Source organism: Chrysoperla carnea, chromosome 1 (assembly GCF_905475395.1).
Source record: "Chrysoperla carnea chromosome 1, inChrCarn1.1, whole genome shotgun sequence".
In the NCBI taxonomy this organism is placed as follows: Eukaryota; Metazoa; Arthropoda; class Insecta; order Neuroptera; family Chrysopidae; genus Chrysoperla; species Chrysoperla carnea.
In genome coordinates, this window is record NC_058337.1 from 29,214,938 (window position 1) to 29,239,257 (window position 24,320).

The 24,320-nt window shown below is 29.3% G+C and overlaps 2 protein-coding genes across 4 annotated transcripts; both read right to left on the reverse strand.

Annotated features, from left to right (window-relative positions):
* Positions 1-331: 331 nt before the first annotated feature.
* LOC123305156 (protein suppressor of sable) lies at positions 332-14,297 on the reverse strand. 3 transcript variants are annotated; one of them, XM_044886786.1, is made up of 12 exons: positions 14,070-14,296; positions 12,584-12,870; positions 11,599-12,078; positions 10,505-10,629; positions 9,891-10,121; positions 6,309-6,516; positions 5,113-5,386; positions 4,118-4,497; positions 2,850-3,354; positions 2,037-2,377; positions 1,657-1,844; positions 332-1,351 (listed from the first exon to the last, which is right to left on the reverse strand). In XM_044886786.1, the coding sequence occupies exons 1-12, from the start codon at positions 14,105-14,107 to the stop codon at positions 380-382; spliced, it is 4,029 nt and encodes a 1,342-aa protein (XP_044742721.1). In that variant the 5' UTR covers positions 14,108-14,296; the 3' UTR covers positions 332-379. The 3 variants fall into 3 exon arrangements, with proteins under 3 accessions (XP_044742721.1, XP_044742719.1, XP_044742722.1); XM_044886784.1 differs by having other exon boundaries at positions 6,300-6,516; XM_044886787.1 differs by lacking the exon at positions 9,891-10,121 and having other exon boundaries at positions 6,300-6,516; positions 14,070-14,297.
* A 666-nt stretch (positions 14,298-14,963) lies between these two features.
* Positions 14,964-23,234, reverse strand: LOC123298277 (DNA repair and recombination protein RAD54-like). Its single transcript, XM_044880276.1, has 16 exons — positions 23,114-23,234; positions 22,863-23,045; positions 22,609-22,799; positions 22,473-22,542; positions 21,899-21,978; positions 20,569-20,683; positions 20,075-20,293; positions 19,004-19,165; positions 18,677-18,941; positions 17,426-17,582; positions 17,225-17,368; positions 16,739-16,891; positions 16,361-16,469; positions 15,393-15,556; positions 15,205-15,325; positions 14,964-15,134 (listed from the first exon to the last, which is right to left on the reverse strand). Exons 1-16 carry the CDS (start codon positions 23,114-23,116, stop codon positions 14,964-14,966), a joined length of 2,307 nt encoding a protein of 768 aa, XP_044736211.1. The 5' UTR covers positions 23,117-23,234.
* Positions 23,235-24,320: the final 1,086 nt, after the last annotated feature.

Consider the following 24,320-nt stretch of genomic DNA (forward strand, 5'->3'; position numbering starts at 1 on the left):
GCATAATGATTCAGGAATTTTTTTAGCGCTAAGTAAAAGCTTAATTATCGCTGTATTAATCTTAATATAGCTATGAAGAATTTTTTAATGAAAATTTCAAAACATTCACTTGCAGATTTATATATAATTATTATCTTGAAATGTTGAATAATGAATACCAACTTATAAAAAATATGACGCATTCCGTAAATAACATAGCTTTAATATGTAAATTAGCGATATAATCAGTCAAGTAGTCTTTAAATATGTACACTCTTAATCAACTAACTAAATAATTAAATATATATTACAAATTATGATAAACAAAAAAAAAAAAACTGTTTAATTCCACTAAAATTAAAAAAAATATATATAATTTATAAATCTAATTATAACCTTTTTACGGAGGAGTTCTACTTCTATTGTTTGTTCGATTATTTGATCGAGCACTTCGCGATTGAAAATTACCACGATTATTACCGCCATGTCGTCCACCAGATCCGCTATTCCAATTACCGCCACCACCGCCCCCGCCACGGCCTCGACGATTTTGTCTATCACCACGATAACCTCGATCGTTACGTTTATTACCACCATTATTACCGAACTCCATACCACCGAAAAATTGATCATTATTAAACTGGAAGTCATTACCGGGTGGTCCACTCATATTATTTTGATACGGTGAATGTCCTAATAATCCAGTACCTTGATTACCTGGAACTCCGAATCCACCCATATTAAAATCATTTGATGGACCTAGTGCACCAAGATTTGCCATTAATGGCGTGGGTCCTGGGCCAAGTAATGACGGTTGAACTAATGGTGTGTTTAAATTTGAACTTAAATTTAATAAAGACATTAAACCTAATGCTGGATTTAAAATTGAATTTGTATTCAATGGATTATTCGTTAATCCAAGATTTGCAAGAACCGCTGCTAAAATTGGATCATTTTGTAAACTATTTTGTTCTGATTTTTGCGAAGAAATTGCTTGATTCAATATTAATTTTTGATTATTGTTTAATCCTTGGTAGAATGTTGAATTTTGTAGTAGCTGCATTTGTTGGTTATAATCCAAATTAGTTCCATTTATCATCGCCATTTGTTCTAATGGTATATTTGAAGTCGTTTGTTGCTGTTGTGGTTGTGAAACATCCTTAGGTTCTGTATTACTTAATTTACGTTGCATTCGTGGATCAGCACGTCTTGGATCAGAACTCTTTGGCGATAAGATACTTGGATTCGATTGCGTACTCTGCGAACTTGGTGGCGATGCTGGTGTTGATGGTTCTGGTGATGCAATTTCATTTATTACTTTTGGTGTTGTAGATAATCGGAATATTTTTCGTATTCTGGGATCTGCCGAAGACTGGAAAAATACGTTTATTACATTTAAATTAAGTTCATTTTATATAATTACTACAGTGCAGAACCCCCTAATTTAGCGACACGTGCGGAAGTATTCATATTTATTACATCTTTTTATTATATTATTAATATGTATTTTCACTCGATGATTTTATCATTTATATTAGTAATATTATTACATAAACGATGAAATCATTATGTGAAAAATCATATTAATAATTTAATGAAAATATATAGAAATTATAATTTTTTTTTCTTCGCGTGATTCTAGATTGGGTTCTACACGTAACGAATAGAAATACATACCTGAGCATCTTTTGCACTAAGTTTTAAACCGCTATAATCCGGGCGTGGAATATAACATACGTGTACTCTATAAGGAATGGGTGGATGTGAACTAATGGAAGCTTCAATTTCAGTCGCTGGTACATAATTTTCTATTGGCTTAAATGGAAGATTTAACTGTCTTAGATCTACATCAGACCTACCACCAGCTGTAAAAAAAGAATATATTTGTTTTAAATTTTTACTTAGTGGTTATATGTTACATCAAAAGGCCGCCTATTGAGTCTAACGTAGTACTAATTTAACTATATACCACAGGGATAATACGTATTGTGGTAACACGTGGACCATAGAACCAGTATTTGGTAAGAAAGGGGATAAAAACTTTTAAATTAACTTACGTCTTAAATCAGTATCGCCATAATTGCTAACTCGTAAATCAGAATCACGCATACGAACATCTGATAAATTTCTTAAATCCGTATCTTGACGATTCTCAGTTGGTGAAGTTGATCTGTCAATTGTTCCTAGCTCATAAATACTAATTTTCGGTATAATTTTTGTTGTTGATTCTCTGGAATCACTGGAAGTTTTACGTTTCATACGTGGATCACTATTTACTGTAGATGACGAAGATGACGTTGTTTTCGAATCTGTAGCTTTATTTTCTGTATTTGAACTACCGCGATGTCGTGGATCGCGTGGATCCTGTGATGATTGTGATCGTGGATCCAATAAAGGCCTGTAAATTAAATCAGAATTGCTTAGTATTTGTAAAAATTTTTAAATTCATTTTGCCTATCTCTCTAAGAGCAGGTATTCGGGAATAATATCTTAATTTATGTTATTTTTGCAAAGTTTCAATAACAATTAGAAGAACATGATATGAGTAAATAGCTCTCACTGGGAAAGCATTGGCTAACATTATTTTGATGGATCTCCTCAAGTTATTTTTACATATTTTGGCCTCCTAAATTTTTTTGGTAGAAGTGGCCTGCCCCTTGTTACACAATATCAAGTATCGTTGAACTCTTCTCCTACCCTTAACGTGTAACGCAATTCATAGATGGCCCCAAAATTGAAAAACAAATAATAATTTTTAAATTAAGTATTTTTAAACGAACTTTTACTCATAAAATATTAGCTGAAATTTATGATTTGGTCCCAAAATTTCTTATCTCTTAAATAGAAACAAATTATTGAATCAAACTTACGTGGTGGTTGTTGTAGTAGAAGAATTCGTTGTACTATTCGTACTCTGTTGAAGAGATTGATTTGCTTGGTTTTTCACTAATGATAATAATTTTGTAACCTCAGCTGAGATATCAACCTTTGATAATTCACTTAATTTGTTCATTAAATTACTACCCGACTGTAATGTTAATGGTTCAATAACACCTGGTTTTATTTCAGCCGGTCGTAAATCCACATCTTTTAAATTTTTTTGTTCAGATTTTTTCGTTTCATTATTATCTTTATTACCTAAATTTTTCAGTACATTGGATAAAGGTGCTGAATTCTCTTCATCATCTTCATCTGAATACCAATTTTCATCTTGTCCAATATCATCATCAGATTCATTTTTCTCTTCTTTGAATAAATTCTCTTTTTGTTGAGCTTTTATTCGCATAAACAATTCACGTTGTTTTAAGGGCAAGTTTGATGGTAAATCATCAGTTTCATTCTTTTCTTGTTTAATCGGCGAATTTTCAGGTTCATCTATTACAAAAAAGGAAATATTTAAAAAAATATTAATAAAAAGGTTTTGCGTTTTGAGAGAACAATAAAATAATGGAAAAAATTTCGATTATATACTATTCGTGTGCATTTTTGCCACATTAAAATATAGTGAGCAGTTCAATATCGTAACCCAATGTAATTTTATTCAAATTAAGATGAGCATTTCTGTGGGCTGTATTATGCATTTTGTTAAAATATATCCCCTTAAGGACCCACAATAAAAATATTTAGCTAGATTATAAAATTATTAATTAGCTAGACCGGTTTCGATTGCTTTGGCAATCCTCTTCAGTAGCATTAAACCTCTTAAAATTAAAAAGTCTTAAAATTAAAAAATATTTACAAATCCGAAAAAAGAAGAGGATTGCCAAAGCAATCGAAACCGGTCTAGCTAATTAATAATTTTATAATCTAGCTAAATATTTTTATTGTGGGTCCTTAAGGGGATATATTTTAACAAAATGCAATGTAATTTTGGTTAATAATATCAAACGGATGAAGGAGATACCAAATAAATCACGTATTTTTTATTAATATTATCCGACAAGAGCATTAAACGAACGAATTATCATTTGGATCTCTTCCTGAAATAGAGCACTAATTTTTACTCAAACAAATCTTATACCCTCCGAAGAAAACTTTCGAGAGGAAAACTATATGTCTTCTAGTAAAACGAAACTACAAGATTCCATCCCAAAGACATAGTAGAAAGTTTACAGCTTAATTAAAAAAAAAAACTTACCATCGTCATTCATATCAATTTTCAGACTTTCATCTTCAGGCGGCTCATCAATCTCCAAATCTCTTTCTTCTTCCAAACCATTATCACTTTCTGCATGGTTTTCAGCCTGTACATAATTTTTCATTGTACTCGGTGAACTGTTTTCATTAGTTACTGTTGGTAAAGGTGCTGGTAGCAATGTTGGTAATAATCGCATATCTTGATCAGTTAAAGCTTTTTCTTCTTCAGTTTTCTCAACATTATCCCTTATTTTATTCTCACTATGTGTTTCCGGTGATGGTGGATTTGTGTGATCTGTATCATTATTTTGTGAATCTGAATCCACATTTATTGGTTTTGGTAAAGTTGGTGGTAATGCTCGCATATCAACGTCGCCGTTGCTAAAAATAGGATTTAAAAAAATTAAAAGTTTGAAAAAGTAAAAGAGATTTTGTTATATCTCATTCTCATAAAGAAAATAGCTATTTTTCAGAGGGGTCTTTTAAGGTTATCTCTTAGGAACAATCTAGTGCCTGGCATTCGAGGCATAATACAAATTGTACGAGGCATAATACATTTGGTATTTCTCTATATATCTCAGTATAGGATTTCCAATTACTTGCTTCTATACTTGGTGGTCAGAACTGACGGTCGAAATAAAAAGCCTGATTCAAAATATCATGAGATAAAATTTTTTCGATTATTTATGCTTTTGTGAATTTATTTTTTTGACAAATGATAAATAGAAGCTATTGTAATCGACTCAAGCAGAATATTCCTCAAAATTTAGTATTTTGTGTTTCAAAGCACGTAGAATTCGCAAAAGCATAAAATTTTCTTTCTGTGTATTTTATACACCATTTTAGTTTCCAGAGGTTTTCTCCGAAACTACAAAAGATAGAAGGATGCAAAACTAAATGCTATTATTCCCAACTTCATAACCATCCTGACAATATTAAGAGGGTGTAAATGACTTTTTGACCCGCCTTTAACATAATACAATATAAAATATTTACCTGACAATTCGCATGTCTTGATCACCTTTATCGGAATAAAATCCAGGAAATTTAAAACTCATATTGTACATTTGTATTTTTTGTTGATCTTGTGCATTCAAATTATCGAACACCGATTGTGGAACATTATTATAATTACTTTGTTGTTGATTCATTTGTGCCACTAATTGGCTAACATCAACTTGTTCTTTTTCACTACCCCATCGAGAAGGTCGACTACGTGGTGATTTTGTTGTACCCTTATGATTATTATCATTACATTTATTTTCTTGATCTGTAAAGAGAATTAATCTTAATTTTAATCGTTTTTGCGTGAAAGGATACATATTAAAATTAAATCATTAATTGTTTATATACAGGGTCCCCGAAACAACTATCACACTTAGAAGATAAAATTTAAAAAAGTTCACTCTCTGGTTTTAGATCCGATGTACCAATGACGACAGAGGGTTTCGTTAATAATCTAGTTTGCATTTTTACTTTATTTAGTCAGTTTATAGATTCCTTGAACACGAGTAAAACTTTTTACAGGGTTTGTGTCCCGTTACAACGGTATTGTAATAAATATTTGAAAATGCAAAAAATGTAATAAATATTTGAAAATGCGAGGTGTCTCAAAAAGTTGTATACAATGAAGTTTTAACGAAGTGAATCAACGCGACTCACAATTAATTGTTTGCGAGATAAGTTTAAAGAAGAAGAAACTGTCCAGAATATCTTCAAGTATGCGATCATTCATCCTGATCCTACAAGAGAACGGAAAATTTTCTCTTTGAAAATCTATTTGGTATGCGGCTTTTTGTGTAGGGATATTCCAAGCATAATGTTTATAGCACAATACCAGCTAGAATCAATGAGTTTATAATCATCTATCGAAATCAAATACCAATTATTTTAGAATAGGAAAATTTTGAATTTTATCGATCAGTTTTATCAACTGTGTTTGGACCAAGAGGGCCAATAATTTGAGCAACTTTCGATAAATGATTGGTTTCTACATGTTTTCACATTATTTTGAATTTTGAAATTTTGTCTTATTATAATAATTACAGTGTTTCTGGCTTCAAGCATAAAAAGAGTGTATACATTTTTTGAGGACACTATGTTGTTGATATAAACATAAAAACTATCTATTTTATATGTAAATAACTAAAATGAAAAAAAAAAAAATGAAAAAACGAACTTACAACACGTACCATTCAAATTCGATACTAATTCTTTCGGTATAGAAACGTTAATATCGAATAAACTTGGAATACCAGACGTACTGCTACTTGTATTGTTACCATCATTATTGTATTCATGATTTAATTTTTTTTGTGTTGCATTCACTAAGCTATGTGCACCTTCACGACTTAATCGTGGAAAATCACCTAAAATTTCTTTTGGAGCTGATTCTAAATGCTGCAATAAAAATTAAAAAATTTAACATTTTATTTTTTCCTATTCCATATCTAGTCACAAGCTATCGCTATATTAATTTTTCTCTCATGCAGATGAAGTGTTAAAATATAATTACAAAAATTTAGTATAAATGAATCAAGAATTGACACAAATTCAGTTCAAAACTTTTTTAGTTTACCCTCTAACAAATCATGGGCGTACACAAATGTACGCCTCATGTATTATTTTTGCTTTTTATTTCCTATTAAAAAAAAAAACTAAGCTTGAAACTAAGAAAAAAACGTCACTTCACAACGAAATATTGTAGAAATAAATATATGATTTAGTGCAAGCCATTAATTTGTCAGGGAACAAACTAACAAAGTTTTGAGGACAAAAAAGCCTATGTATGTGAGCTTCTATATGCACATCTGTAGGTATTCTTTGATTTGTAAATTATCAAGTGTGGGAATTAGTCTATTTGATTGGAGCTACTTTTCAAAGTAATTTGTGTGTCATCTTTTTAATATTTAGAGCGTACTTTTTTAATAATAATGAAAATAATTTCAATTGTCTTTGGAAATAAGTTTCTTCGCGGAAGTAAATAACAAAGGCCGTAAGACTAGGCTATATCATTTGCACGAGAAACATATACAAGAATTATAAAATGACGGTAGCGTGTGATTTGATACATCATTTTTTAATTGAATTAAATATATTAGAAAAATAAGTTAAAAATTATTACCCAAAAAAACAAAACAAATTTCTTTAAGAGTAAAAACATGAAGAAGCAATTAAAACAAAACAACAAACCAAGAAGCGGAGCAACTAAATATTTGTTAGAAGAAAAAAATATCAACCAGAGTAATACATAAGATTTCAATAAAGCATTCTTTTATTAATTTTGTTATTTTTTTTTTCAGTTAAGCTTTTGAACTGATGGCCTAGAATATTACTTTTTATATAACATAGCTATAAAAAAATTAAAATCCACAGCAATTATTGATTGAAACAATATTATATTTTAATATTATTGGAAATTATTTACATTAAATAATTATAAATTCTGAATTACAACGGCTACACAATCTAATCCAATAATGTAGGGGGAAACTGTTTAACACATTTTAAGAGAGTGCCCTCACCGCGTGGATCTCCTTTATGTTTATTTGATTATATTATATGAATTATATTTAAAATATTATACCCGTTTATAATTGATTATATTATATTAATTATTTTTTTAATTTAAATTAATTATATTGTAGTGTTTATCACATTAAATTATCACATATTCTGTTTAATAATCTATATCACAAAATGGACGGTATTTTTATCAGTCTTTAAATAATAGATTGGGATATTTTAATTTAAAAAAAATTGCATGGCAGAATATAGTGACAGTCTACCCTTTTTTTTTCTTAATGCAGAGTTCAATTTTACGCGATTGGTGGGTCTTGCATAGCGCAGGAAGACTTCTCATGAAATAACTCATGTTCGTAACCGGTAAAAGATAAAGGACGATTTATATTAGAAGTAGAACGTTATTCTTTATAAAGTAACAAACTACTTTTATTCTAGAAACATTTTTCTATAAATGTAATAAATTCAACAGAAAACAAATGCGAAAAACAATTAGTTTCGAAAAAAGCTTATTTGTTTTTTGTAAAGAACAATGATCTAATATAAATTTTCTCACAAACTACGAAAATGAGCTATTTCACAATTCAACAGCGAAAGGTAACATCTACGATCACATAAAAATTGTATTCTGCTATTCCATTTTTTTAGTTAAAATCGTAGGATTCTATAATAATCAAACCCATATTTAGGAATATGATTTGTAGAACGACTTAAAAATGCGTATGAATAAACATTAGAAATTAATTTTTATTTTTTATACGCATGTTATGCAAATAATTTGCTTAGACTCTAGTTTTAATACTGAGAATATTTTTATCACAATGAATACCTTAATTATTTATAAATCTCTGTTAATCATTAATTTTTAAATTTTCATTTAAAGTTAAATTTTTTTTTAAATATTTTAATATTGAAATTTAGAAGAGTTTAAATATTTTAATATTGCAATTTAGTACAAAATAAACGAACCTTTTCTTAAGAAAAAATTTTTTTTTGTGTGTATTGACTTGCAGTTTTTTGCATTGCCATCAGAAAATTATCCTAAAAAAATTTTCGTTTTAACCCCCCACGCCATTGGGACGAGGGAATAAAATAACTGAAAAGATTTTAAAAAGGTCAAAATGCTAAAGTTACCCGAAATTTAAGATATTTTTATTACTAAAACTTCTTTATGCACTTCTCTCACTCTTTCGGGGGTCAGAAAGACTCTCAAAATGAAAATATTATTTTTTTTTCGCAAATTAAGACTTTTAATAACGACAAAGGGGTTTTTGTGGTCGCTGATCTCGAATTTTCAGTCAAAATGTTAAATTTGTTACTCCCCTCATTTAGCCCAAACAAGTACACGTCCTGCATGTAAGTGATTAAATTTATTTAGTGAGTCTACTTATGTAAGTTAAAAGAGAGAAGAGGGGTGAAAATTGAATCAATTTCATAATTAATTCAAGATCATCGACTTTAAAACTCCCTGACATGGCTTAAAGATTTAAATTTTCTAAAAAAATGCTATTATTTATTTAAAGGGTCTAGTTATGTGGAAAAAAGACGAAGAGAAGGGTAAAAAATTAAACATTTTGACTAAAAATTCGATATCAGCGTCCCCAAAAACCCGTTGTATGTCATTAAAATACTTAATTTGTAAAATAATGGTCTTTTTCAATTTGAGAGTCTTTCAGACCTCCAAAATAGGGGGGGGGGGGACATAAAGGATTTTATTTATAAAAATATCTTGAAATTTTCCTAAATTTGACCTTTATCTTTTAAAAGTTATGTTATTCTATCTAATTTACTTTTCGATTTAAACCCTCTTCGCTCCAATGGCGCGGGGGTTAAAACTAAAAAGCTCCGCTTTAAACCATATAGACTTTATCAGGATAATTTTCTGAAGCCAATGTAAAAAACTGAAAGTCAATACACACAGCAAACAATTTTTTCTTAAGAATCAATAAATTCTAGGTTCATTTATCGTACTAATTATTTATCGATTAATTATTGTGTAGCCGTTTTAACAATAAAGAAACATTTTGGATTAAAAATTAGATAATAATAATTATATCTACAAAAATTAATGTAATAAAAAGTAATCTTGAAATAATGGCTTTTTAATTTTCGTTATTCTTTATTTATCGATTCTTTGTTGGAAGAATTTTCATTCTAATCAGTTAAAAAGTTTATATAAAAATAAAAAAAAAGTGTTAAAATAAACCAAGAAAAAGAAAATGAATGTTATTGTGAGATATTTGTTTACAAACCTTTAGTAACACTTGTTTTAAATTTTCGTTGAGTGGACCGCCGTGGGCAAATTTACACTGGCCACGTTCACCTTGAACACAGCGTAATCCCGTATGGTAATATTTACAAGGAAACTCGCTATGCATGTAAAGACATTTGTCGCGTTTCGCACAACAATCCATTAGATAAAATTTGCATAGCTCTAATTTCATGGGTGGCATAGCCGCATGGCTGTACTGACATTCTTCACCCTTTAGCAAAAACAGTAATTGGAATTTTTCCCACAAATAATTTTTCAATAATATACCTCTATTTTTTTAAAAGAGGGGTACAAAAAGAGGGGAGGAGTAGTTAACATGTGAAAAATTATAAAATAAAAAACACACGATATTATAAAAAAAAAAAAACTACTGTTTGAAGAACTAATAAACTACTTTGAATTAAAAAAAAATGTTTGTCAAATTAATTGAATCTAAGAAAGTTAATTTAAGAAAATATCAAGCCCTGCTAATAAACAAACAAAAAAAAAAAAAAAAAGAAAACTTTTGGAAGAAAACGTGATTTTTCAAACAGATATTAAAAAACAGTACATTGATAATTTGCATGTGCTATGAAATTTCTATTTAACACTCACCTTATGACATTTTCCTTGCATATAAAATAGACAAATACTATTGGAATCTTGGAGCACTGGACGATTTTTTTCTGGACGACGTTCACGATTTTTATCTGATTTGCTTTTCCGATCTCGTCTTGACCCTTTATAAAATAACATGTATTTTAATATAACGTATTACTATGTAGATTGTCCCATAGTTATTACATTTGAAGAACGCAGTGACAAAGCGGGTAAAATACTAAGAGAGACGATTTATATCGATGAAAACTACACTTTTGGAATTTTTCGTGCAAAACGTACCTTAACGATTCAAAAAGATATACAATGATTAAAATTTTTGAATCATTTTTAATAATTCCAAATCGTTGGCGATTCCAGATATTAATGAATTTTTTAACGATTAAAAATGATAAACAGCAATTTAAATTTTTGATTAATTTTTTTTATAGTTTAAAATCGACGGCAAAACCAGAAATTAATGTACTTTTTTGCGATTAAAGAGGATATGGGAAGTTTCCGCTTTTCGAATCATTTAAAATATTCTAAATCGTCGAGGTTACTAGAAATTCATACACTTTTTTACGATTAAAAATGATATAGGACGATTTAAATTTTGGAATCGTTTGAAACGGTAATACATAGTTTTTATTGAACTATACGAAACGATTAAAAATGATATATTTTCAAAACATCTCGAAAACAAATGAACGATTTAACAATTTAAAACCATTCAAAATTATTAAAATTTTAATGGTTTTGAATTGTTTACAATGGTTTGTCTTAACCGAGGATCTTACAGATTTAATATTTGTTCTTCGACTTTGCTCCTTATAAAAATTTTCTAAATATATATATTGGACTCTAAAAACTATTAAAATACTTTATTCTTCCAAAATTTTATCCTCTATATCTCTTTGCGCTTCAAATGCAATAATTACAGATACAGCACATGCATAATCGATAATAAAACTGGAAAACGTTAATTTCTATCAACATGATAAAATATTTATGGGTTCATTTGTCCGATACAAACATTTTATCATATTAAAAGAAATTAATGACTTAGATTTTATCGTCGCCGATAATTCTACAATCTAAGCTTTATTTACCTTCTCGTTTTTTATCACGATCACGTTTTCTATCACGGTCACGTTCAAAGGATCGTTTTCGATCTTGATAGTCAGAATCATATTCAGAACTTCCACTATCATACATATCAAACTGGTTCGGGCCAAACGGTCCATCTTCGGGGAATGGAAGTGGGGACATAATTATTGGTGGAGGTACTAATGGTAATGGTGCCGCAACTGGTTTTGGACTTCCACCACGAATACACAACATTTCATCTTCATCAATTTCATCTTCTGGAGGTGATGGATACCTTGGTGGCAGAATATCTGGAACTTTTTCTTCAACAGATTTCCTTCGCTTCTTCCTACGTTCTTTTTCACGTCGTCGCCGTTTTTTACCTCGTCGCTTTTCATCACTACTTTCATCTTCCTCACTTAGTTCATCATCAGTCTTTCCTGATTTCTTTTCCTTTTTTATTATTGATGCAATAGCTTTTTCGACGTTTCCCGCCCAATCATCTAAACATAAAATTTTTTATGTAGTGCTAAAAATATAATTAGTTAATTTTTTGTAAAACAATTACTTTTTTAATTTATATTCGTACCAAGCTTCGGCCTGCAGTGATAAACTTTTTCGGAAGCCACATTGCCTTGTTATAACGCCTGTCACATACGCAGTACGCTTGTCTATCTAACAGGTTCATTATCGCAAATCGAAGCTTGGAACTAACATAGAAAAGCATTAACTGCACTAACAAGCAGAAAAGCACGGTACAATCTCAGTAATCAGGCAATTCAATAGACCGATACGTCTTATAATCCGACAATCGAATTTGATTTAAAAAAAAAAAAACATTAAAGACGAATTTCGTGACAGTGATGATATTTATTATGAAATTCTATTCAATTCAGTAATCCAAATATCCCAATAATCCGGCAATCTCTGGTTTTTATTAGTGCCGGATTAGTGAGATTGTACTGTATTCTCAAAAAGACAACAATAGAATATACAAAAGAAACAAACCTTCAGCTTCTGCTGAATTCCGTTTTCTAGATTTATGTCTGTCAGCTCTTTCTGCACGACGTTCTCTACGACTACTCCGAGAATCTTTATCCTTATCTTTATCATTTTTAGAAAGATCTACACTAACTATTCCTTCAGAATTAACTGTCTCTTTTTTATTATCATTTTTTGCCTCGGATTTAGGAGGATTTGTGGAATCTTTAGGTGGTATTTCTGATTCAATAATAACATCATCGTCATCATCCTCAATTTCACCATCTTCTAAATCATTATTTTCATCTTCCATGCTGCAGGGATTAAACAAAAAAATAATTTTTAAAATGGCGCGATTTTTTTTTTATATAAAAAATTACTGCATTATCGGCATTTATTAAAAATTCATAGCCTTATATAACACATAGATGGCGCACTAGTTCAAGGTTATATTGTAACAAATTTATCATGAATTGATTAGTTTTGTTTACATGGAAATTCTTAAGACCATAATAATTAACATTGTGGAAGGAAATGAAAAGTTTTTTTCGTACTTAGAATGAAATAAAATTGAAAATAATTATTTTCAAAAGAACTTTGTATTGTCTACCCCACCACTTAAAAAAAAAAAAATTTTTATGATAAAAAATACTAATACTTTGGATAATAAATGCGCAGTTATTTTTAGACCAAGACGAGATAGAAATAATTATACCATGCAGGAAAAAGAGAAAATAATAAAAATCTATTTTTTATCAATCAAATGAGAATTTTATCATCAAAGCATGCGCAATATGTATATAAAAATTATTTTAAAAAGCATCTGGCAAGGCTATGCGACATTTACTATTTTATCTAATTATGAAATTTGATGACTCATTAGCTATAATGACAATTTGTAAACAAAAAAAAAATTCAATTATAAATAAAGATAACAATGACATGATAATTTAGGACAACAATTTTACTCTGTCCCCTTAAATTTAGAATAGTAAATTAACGCACGCCTATAGAGCGAATTGATAATAAAAAGACTGTAAATAAAACAATAAATTAAAAAACCTGATTGATAAAAAATTAATCTAATAAAAATTATTAACTGTCGGATCTTGAAAAATATGATTTTTTGTATACATTAATAATTCACAATAATAATTAAAATATTCCCAAGGCCAAATCAACAATTACTTTTAATTTCTATCATAAAAAAAAATGATAGAAGTGTTTTTTTCATTTTTACAAAATGGCGTACAACACAACAGCAAAACATGAGTTACAACGAGAAACAACCATGAATGATCAAAATCGCCGCCATTATAAACAATTTTATGACATTGAAATTTTTGTATTAAATTTTACCAAAAATTAATCGTATTTTATCCGATCCGACATTCAAAAATATAAATTAATAAAAAAAATTTAGGCTTATGTAACGATTAATTAGAAAATTTCGAACATCAATACAAGATAAATGATGTTGGATTTGTTTTAAAAATCAAGAATCGACTCAAACCTTTGATTATTTTCACATAATACGATTGTATTTGCCATTTCGTGTGTTTTAAATTTTTCTAATATCTAGTTAGAATTTCTAAACGAGAATAAAAAACGATAAGTCTGTCCTCGGCTACATCACATATTTAAAACTAAGAAATGGAATTTAGAAGATCAAATTATCTGATATATCACTGGTATATTTTTCACTGTAGATGGTTTAGTTTTCCAATCAAATTATCAAATTTGAGACCAATTGATTATATTTTTATGTTGTTTGTTCTTATAATTCGAACTGAGGCCCAAAAATGAACTTAGATTTCGGTTATATGATCCGAAATAAAAGTCATTAGCTTCTTTATTATTTTTTTAATAAAATTAATATTAATGAAAAAAACATTACGCATAATAATTCATGTTTTTCTGGTTAAGTAATCAATAGTCTAGAAAAAACTATCAAATTATTGTGACGATTAGGGACAAACAACTGTATTTGGTCGCGATTTGTACACAAATGACGACTTTCTATTCTTGTTGCTATGGGAGTATCTGTATTAAACCACTATCTAGCACAGGAAGAACGATCAATTTCATTTATTTCAATCGGAGTCGAAGCGGAGATGAAGTATTTGCACTCAAATCACATTTACACCCGACAACGACCTTTCATTTATAATTTCATCCAATCACATTCAACATAGCCACGTATGCAGATAATTTCTCTCTTTCTAATTTCAAATAAACAATTTTAGTTTACATAAACGTTGTACATTCACCAATCACGTGACTTTTACCCCCATATTTACTTTTTATTTTTATTAAAATTCAATACCTAATTAATTATAAATAAAAAATAATTTATATAAAAAAATTAAAAATTTTATTCTTTATTAAAAAAAATGTAATAATTGTATTACTCATCTACATCAGATTTATAATTATCATCAGAATTTATATCGTCATTTTCTTCAACTTCCTCTGTAATTTCCACTTCCTGTTTTGTTTTTGAAACTTCTACTTGACTAGAACTATGATGGAAAACGAACGATATCACTTTTGCAATATCCCAACATTGTTTTATTGTCTAAAAAAAAGTATTTATAAAATACAGATTTTATTTGATACATGAATCGTTGCTTTGTAATAATTATTACCAAATCTGCAAGACCCTTTTTATCCCAACAATGGTACCAGTTGGATAAATCCGATGTACAATCTGAATCAGGCGGAGGAGATTTTACTTGTATTTTATTTATACACCGAGTACATTTAAATCTGAAATACATTAAATTTAAAAAAAAATAATGTAAATGTAAAAGTATTCTAATTTTATTTTATTTACTTGCTATGGGTATCAGAGAGCGTATCTTCTTCTAATTTAAAAAGTTCTCTTAAATCTGAAAGAGTAAAATGTCGTTCACAATCGTCGTTGTTATCAACAACTGTCGAACTTAATGCCTTTTTATGCGCTTGTCGTTGGAAGATTTTCTCTTCGATAGTTCCTGTCTGAAAATATGACATCGATTATTAATAGACCGGTTCTTAGCCGAAAAATGGGTCGGACTAGACGCAAGTCACACCAATTTTTAATATTTCTTTAAAAAACATTTCTAGCCTACTCCGAGAATTCTCATTCACGTTTACTTCGTTTTTTTTTTTATTTCGTAAATTGAATCTAATCGCTGTTTATATCAAAGATGAAGATTTGGGCTGGATTTTTACATAGTTTGCGGACGAGACAAATTATTTTAAAAATTATCTTTGTAGATAAGAATTATGATCCTTTTTAAAATCCGTTTCAAATTAAAAGTAAAGTGACAAAACCATACAAATTTGAAAAAAAAAATTTTTTAATACGCGAAAAATGTTTTTTTTAAGAATCCTAACAATTGATGTGAGTTACGCTAGGGTCGTCCCATTTACTTTTCGAACTAGGGACTGCTCTATATAAATACTTAAAAAAGAAAGGCTTTTAAATATTTTAAAGGCTGAGCATACACGTAACGGTACACCTGTGGCACACACACGTTATGGTTTCACTTGAGAAAATATACAAAAAAGACGTGACCTCTGCTTGTGACTAGTTACCTGGCAACTCGCCACAGCTAAGCTTAGGCCTGTACAGATTTGCCAAAGCACTCACACACACGGTCAAGTATCTTCACCTGTGCCGGCAGTAAGAATCGAATTTCGATTCTTCTCCGGTTGCCTGCAGTGGCTGACACACATGCTCCGGTTTATCTGTACAGGTAAACCTGTCTGATATACTGTCACGTGTTTGCTCAGCCTAATATAAATATGAAAAGTTACCGCCAATAATCTGTAAATATAACATGGTTTCTTTTGTCCGTCACGCCAAACTCTAGCCATTGCTTGGTCATCATTTGCTGGGTTCCAATCGGGATCAAACATTACCAATCTGTGTAATAAAAATAAATTAGCTTTATTAAACTGTTGAGTCTTTTAGCTTAATTCTAAAACACTCTCAATTTTGTCAAAATTAGGCTAAAAAAAGTACCTAATATGTTTGTTCTGAGCGAAATTTTAAAATTTTAAAGGCGTATTGGTGAAAATGGTGAAAAATAAATATCGATTTTAATTAATATTGTTAATTGGTCATAATTTCTCTATCATATGACGATATTCGAATTAAAAAAATCATTTTATATAACGGAAACAAAAAATTACCTATTTGCGCCAATTAAATTTAATCCACAACCACCAGCTTTTGAACTTAACATAAATATAAATTCTTTGGATTCAGGTTTATTGAAATTTTCAACGACTTTCGCACGTTTTTTAATAGTCATCGTTCCATCTAATCTGACATACGAATAGTTTCTAAAAACAATACAAACATTATGAAATAAAACTTTAAATCATGTCGTTTAGGGTGAAATTCTGGTCAAGAAAACAGATTTTTTTCTGTAAATAATTTTTGTAATGAAAAAAAGTCGTTGATTTGCATCTGGCGTACTATTTGTGTAACTGTAAAAATGTATCTGCATTAGAATTTTGCCAATACCAAAATTTTTTTTAATACAAGACAATTTTTTTTAGAAAATCTCAATTTAATAAAATGATGAGTTTGAGGGGTCAATCTTTTTTTTTCAACCTTGACAACATAAAGTCCCTTTTGAATTCTCTAGACTAGAACTTGATCTTAAAATATACCTTTTATGGCTAAGTTTTTCAAATAAATCTAATGTTTGAGTGTAGTTGGAAACGAGTACAATTTTATCAGTTGTATTCATTTTAATATTCGCCAATAAACAGTCCAATACCATTAGTTTTCCGGACAATTCGGGTAAAACGTCCCTAAAATTAAAAAAATAATTAACAATGAACTATTTTAAATATACCAATAGTTTATACTTTGTAGAATAATGCGGCGGTAATAATTCTAAAGCTTTTTCGAAACCTTCAGATCTAGTCTCAATCTTATCGTAAATTAGATCGGGATGATTGCATAATTTTTTTAAAGTTGTGATTGCTGCTAATGTACTGAAGCTAGCTTTTTCCCCTGTACTTGCTGAAAAAAAATTAAAATTATGTTGAGTATACCTTTTTGGATTAACCATGCATTCCTTTATTTGCTTAGGATTCATTGCATTTAATTATTTTAAATTAAGTATCATTTCTCGTTAGTAAACCAAAACTCCGCAACCCAAAAGAAATATGTTTCAATAGTAAAAAATAGAAAATCCTTACCCCCAAATATATTTTAAATGCGAAAGTGGCTTTGTTTGTTTGTTACGCTTTTACGCAAAAACTACTGAATGGGTTTGAATGAAACTACAATAATATAGCTCATAAATCAGAATATCCATAGGCTAAAGATAGTAGTTACCCACCCGCTTCGCGGATGATTTCAAAAACTCCTGAATGGATTTTAATGAAACTCTACTATAATACAGATCATACATCAGAATAACACATAACCTATAATTTATAAAGATAGCAGTTACCCACCCGCTTCGTTGGACGATTTCGAAAATTACTGAATAAAACATAGCTTAAGACTATAATTTATAAAGATACTGATAGATACCCACCCGCTTCGCCAAAAAATTTATGTTTCAAAAGCAAAGACTAAATAGTTTGGATTTATAATAAAAAGTATTTCGAGTGTTATGGAAGAGGGATAAGTGAGAGCAAGGAAGGGGAAGGCTATAACGCGGTGGTCTTTACTTTTAAAATGGAAATTGTTCATCAATATGGGCGGGTATCATGTTGGTTGTTTGCAAATACAGAAAAGTGTGTGCAATTAATTTTCAAATCCACTCTTTTTTTTTATAATGATGTTTCGATCTATGTGATCAGTTTTAATTAACTGTATGATAATTTCATTGGATATTAGCGATTTCCAATGGTCTTATTGTCATTAAATTTAACTCAAAATAATCATTGAATTATTTAAAAACTATCATCTCGATATTTTTTTTTCGTCACGTGAATACGATATGAAACAGATTACGATTGCATTTATAAATAAACTGCGAACTTCAACAGAGTAAAGTATACAAAAATTAATTAAAATTTGAAAATAAAAAAAAGGTTTTTATATGACAAACTGAGAAGTTCTATAAAATTCAAAATGTGATGAGTATATAATTCAAAACTTACTGCTAATAACAGTTTTTTTTATTGCATCGGAGTTAACAAAAGATTTGTATAATTGTTGTTGTAAAGGTGCCATCTTTACACAAATCACCATTTCGAATTTAATTGGTAAGTATTTTGTTAATAATGAGCTTGTGCGTCGAATTAAACATTTATTCACGATTTCAGTTAATTCAGTTAAACGTTCCAAACATTTTGCACGCTCAGAATCTGTAGCGCATGCATCTTGTCCTTTAAGAATTGGTGTTTCAAAATGCTTGCGGAAATCCTACAATCAAAATAAACGCAAATAATAAAAATATTTCAAATTTGTAATAAATTCGTTATTACCTGAGCACTACCTAAAATTCCTTCATTTACAAAATGAACTAAGCTGAAATATTCAAGAAGATCATTCTGAATGGGTGTACCACTAAGTAGAACACGTCGTTTGGCCTTTAAACCCATTAATGCTTGGTACGTTTGATTTTCACAATTTTTTAAACGATGGCCCTAATTTAAATCGTAATTTTATATAATAAATGATTTTTAGAAAGATTTTAATCAAATACCCTTAACATTTCACATAAATTCGACTATATTCAGAAGTATTTAATAATTGGTCGATTTTAGAGTATTTTTGAAATAACAAACAAAATATCGGAATTAATCAATTATCACATCTCGTGCTCAAAATTTGAACTCTAATAACACTACGTTTTATATTTGTCCAATAAATAAGTACTTAGGCAAACATAGATTGGATAATAGAAAATCAATCGGGGGTCATATAGTAGAATAATTTCCAAGGAAATTTTTATTAATAAAAGTTAAAAGATGCAATCTAAAAATTAGTTAAAGTGAAAAAAAACCGCTTTTCGTTTAAAAATAACAAAAGTATAAACCTAAACCGAAAAGCTGTGTATTTAATGAAATTATCAAGTGAAGATGCAGAAGGATCAGCAAAACGTCATAATTTGCGATTTTCCCGAAAGCATAACCCAAAACAAGCGGAAAAAATACGTTTTTAAAGCATTCTTAAAAATGCCAAACTAAACAAATTTTTCTTAAATAAAAACAATTACAATTTCAATAAAAAATTTTTTAATCAAAAGTTTGATACTGATTTTTAAGACATTTTTTGAGATAAAATCGATATATTTGAGAGCTTCAATTTTTAATATGTATATAATATGCTTATAATATTTTACGTTCATTTTAATACAAAAATGATTTAAATCGGAGTACTCTACATTAATATGTCGAACTAATTAATATTTCTATGTAGGTAAATCAATTTATTTGAATTGTTACGAGTATTTGATAAAGGAGATCTATCTACGTAGGGCTTATGAAAAAATACAGAAATCTACATAAAATTATTTTTTAAATTGATCTTTTTGTTAGTAATTCGTTAATTACTTCATCGCATAAAACTAATCCAATTTCACTAGTATGTAAAATTTTCGTATATAAACGAAAAGTTTCATACGAAATGATAAGTATTGGTGTAACCGGTCGACCACGATAAGTGTTCATGTATTGAGATAGTTTCTGTTCGATTTCAGCTCGAGAACCTCCATCCATAGCTAAGGCATTGACTCGTCCATTTAACCATTTTTGTATTTCATTATACCAATTCTAAAATAAAATATATATTTATGTTAGCTTTGAAAACAGTACCAGAAACCATAATTTGTGGAACGAGTCCTCCGTACGGATAACGATAATCTGAGTTTGCTTGTTTCAGAAAATCTTTCGACATAAAAAAAACTGCTGAGAAAAAAACTCAGATTACCATTGTCAAATCTTGGAGTGAAGCAAAAATTTAAAAAATAAAAGATTTTTTTTATTAACTCCTGTGAATACACGGAATGTATGTCTCAGAATTTAGTTTTGGTCTTTACAGTACTTACCTTTACTAATGAACTAGGTGCTACAATAATCGCTTTATCGATTAAAGGTTTGCATTCGGGGCCTTGGCGTAATAATGTCCACATTAAAGTAATACATTGTAGTGTTTTTCCCAATCTACAAATTAATATTGAATATAATTATATAACAAGTGAAAACAAACAATTGATTTAGTTAATTGTTGAAATACCATGTATAGACAGTGTTGATTACTCTGTCACATTACACATTAATACATATCACACATATAACTGATATACCCATATAATACATAATATACAATTTGAGCATAATTTGCGCTCTCACGGGTAAACAATGATGCTTACGAAAAAATGTTTCAAACAAAAATTGTTTATTTTTTATAAGGAACATTTTTTACACATAAACTTTTGTTCTATCTCTAACGGTTTACAAGATGGGTCCTACGGAACCAAGACCCAATTGACCTATGTTGCTCATTTATGAACTCGACCTCACTTTTTACGTCCTAAGCACGCTATAAATTTTTCAGCTTGATATCTCTTTTCGTTTTTTAATAATCGTGATGACAGACATACAGACAGACAACTGGAAATGGACTGACTAATTAGATGATTTTATGAACACTTATACCAAGACTTTGTTCATAGTGCATTTAAATATTTTTAAGCGTTACAAACTTGGGACTAAACTTACTATAGTTTTATATATTTCATATATCGCTTTTCTTGAAACATAGTTAAGAACACTTTCATTTAAGTTCACCTTTCAAAGGCAAGGAGCTACGATGCCACAGACAGACAAACACACATAGTGAACAAACTAATAACACCTTTCTTTTTGGATCGGGAGTTAATTATCTAGGGTAGAAAATCGAACAAAACCGTTTCATAACATACCTAAACAGGGGGAAGGATCAAATGTTGACTGACGTATTTTAGGTGATATCTTGTAACAAAATGAATGTCACATTTTTTATCTCAACTTTTTTTTTTTTTAAATTTGTTGTTGGACGAGATGAATTTACAGTTTTTTTTTTGTATGGAAATTTACATTTTTTAAGGTTTTATTTAAAAACTGTATTTAAACACAAAAATAAAAATGACTCGATTAAAAATACATAATCGCTAATTTAAAAAAAGTTCTATTAAAACAGTATCGTTTTTTGTACACGGTGTAACGACGCTTTCGGTAGATTTTGATAGTTAACAAAAAGCACGGATCAGTAGTATATGCTGTTTCAAGATTTGACATTTTGACTTTTTCAATCTTTAAAAATAGGGTTCCAATTCAACTTCACTTTTAAACAATTATCTTTTTAGCATTTGCATTCTTAGTATCTTTTGAACTTACCCCATTTCATCGGCCATAATACAACCATAAGTATCAGGAATTTGTACACCGGTTACACAATCGTACATAAATTTCACACCCTGTAAAAATGTTTTTTTCTAAAATGTAATTTAGTAAGCCTTAAGTATTTGGGTAAGAAACTTTGCGCTGTAAATTTTGCATATACTGATGCCTTAGAAGACCCAATAACATCTTTTAAGTTTCTAGAATAGTTTTAATTACAAAGCAGAATTATTTAAAATTTTTCAAAAATCTATCTTTGGAAGTTATAATATAATAAACCCCATCGCGCATCCTGCGTTCCAAGTACCAAGATATTTCCAATAAATAAAGATTTTTTGTAAATTTTAATATAGTATTGTATAAAATAATATGAGATAAGGCCAAAGGAGTAACACCGCTAGCCAATAATTTCGATTTACATGTAATAGGTGAATAAAAATACTATGGTAGAACAAACGTAGAAAGAGTAAATATTTTCGGTTTTCGAAACTTGTCTCCAATCTCTCGACGAATTTAAAATATTTTGTTCATATTATAGACTGCCTAAGAAGTTGTATTTCATATATTTTACCTCACGCTGATGAGGACGAAGAATGTTGCTAAGTATTGGATCGACAACAACATGAACCAAAACGTTTTTCCTAAAAAATTGCGATGAAAAATTTTAGCCGATAGTACACATTAAATTTAACACAATTTTCACTTACTGATCAGCCATAAGCTTTTCATGATTGGATTGTTCGGGTGGTGAATATAAAACCAAAGCATTCGGCATTTCTGGATCATGTAATGGTCGTCGTACCATTGATTTTCGCATTCCTAATATACGACCAGATGGTACATAATTTGGACATGGTGAATTAAAGGGTCGGCTTAATATTTTCTTAATGTGTTCCTCCTAAGTGTAACAATAAGTTATTCGATAATTAGGTACGGGAATGTTTACTTGAAAATAACTTACATGTTCTGATGTAGACATTTGAATTTGTTGTGTAGCTGGCGAAGGTTTTGGTTTGTTTTCTTTACACGACCGTCGTTTTTCCTTTTCCATTTGTGGTGGTATAAATATTTTTTTAACATTTTCGCAATCATTATTATACTCAATAGGACGTTTTGTTTGTTGACTAGGTGCTAAACTCCTTCTCTAGGTTTTACAATTTTAAAAACAAAATTTATATAAATACATTTCCAAGTTATAATTTTAATACGAACCATTAAAAATTATTATCACGGTGTAATTGTAATTTACTTAAAAATTAATATTTTTTTTATATTCCGTTCAAATGTCATTTGGCTGTCAACTGTCACATTTATAAGTAATAAAATAACAAGTGATTCCCGCGTTTATAAATTGTGTGTACATAAACAGATTGCATTATGGGAGAAATTTAGCACCTGTTACATTTTCGGTATGAAAAATGGATGTAGGAAAATTACAATTCCTATGTCCATGGTATGAAATTATTATCCAATTTTGTAAACTTTTCTAATAAGATCTACTGTCTACTGTGTCACAACTATGATTAATTCAGGGTATGATAATTTAAGTTATCATTGAAATATATATATCAAGGTATAGAAAATTTAGTCCCAAGTTTGTAACGCCTAAAATAATATTATACAGAATGTTCGATTTACATCTAGACATTATAAATATCACGAGTATGACAGAGTACATGCGTTAAGTAATGCATCTAAGTAAGAGGTATTATAGGTGTTATATGAAATTGCAAAAGTGATTTGTATCGTGGCTTATCTTTTGTAATTCATCTTTTCAACTAAGAAACTCTCACTCTCCAAGCGTCTTACAACTATCTCAACGCATATCGAAGCTTCGACACTGTCATACTGTCATTATTCTGTCATACCCGTGATTCGTATAAAATCACCTAATTATTCCATTTCTGGTTGTCCACCCGTCTGTCTGTCCGTCCGTCTAGACTCTAGACGATAACTCAAAAACGAAGAGATATTCAGCTGAAATTTATATAGCGTGCTTAGGACGTAAAAAATGAATTTGAGTTCGTAAATGAGCAACATAGGTCAATTGGGTGTTGGGTCCGTAGGATCCATCTTGAAAACCGTTAGAGATTTAACAAAATTTTAAGTATAAAAAATATTTTTTATAAAAAAACAACTTTGGTTGGAAATATTTTTTCGTAAATAGCACTGTTTACTCGTGAGGGCGCAATTATTTGTTAGATTTTGTTGATTAAGATATAATCAGTAATTTTTAAAAGGAGATCAAAATCCTGTAGAAATTTGATAAAAAAAGTTCCATAAATTAAGGCAAGTAAGGACCTAATTTTAAAAAGCAAAAATTTTCTGATTGAATATAGAATGTATTCCGAAATTACAAATTTGGTTTTTTTTCCCAGAAAATTGTTGATTTTTTAAAGTCTAATTTATTAAAATTAAT

Bases quoted from the DNA above. Each gene is read 5' to 3' on its own strand.
- LOC123305156 (XM_044886784.1), bottom strand. From the start codon at position 14,107: ATGGCAAATACAATCGTATTATGTGAAAATAATCAAAG. The intron at 1,845-2,036 runs GTAAGTTAATTT...CTTTTTTTACAG, and splicing joins TGGCGATACTGATTTAAGAC to CTGGTGGTAGGTCTGATGTA. The intron at 1,352-1,656 runs GTATGTATTTCT...GTATTTTTCCAG, and splicing joins TTAGTGCAAAAGATGCTCAG to TCTTCGGCAGATCCCAGAAT.
- LOC123298277 (XM_044880276.1), bottom strand. The intron at 22,543-22,608 runs GTAAGTGAAAAT...GCAATTTTTTAG, and splicing joins GAAAAGCTTATGGCTGATCA to GAAAAACGTTTTGGTTCATG. The intron at 21,979-22,472 runs GTAAAATATATG...ACATTTTTACAG, and splicing joins TTCGTCCTCATCAGCGTGAG to GGTGTGAAATTTATGTACGA.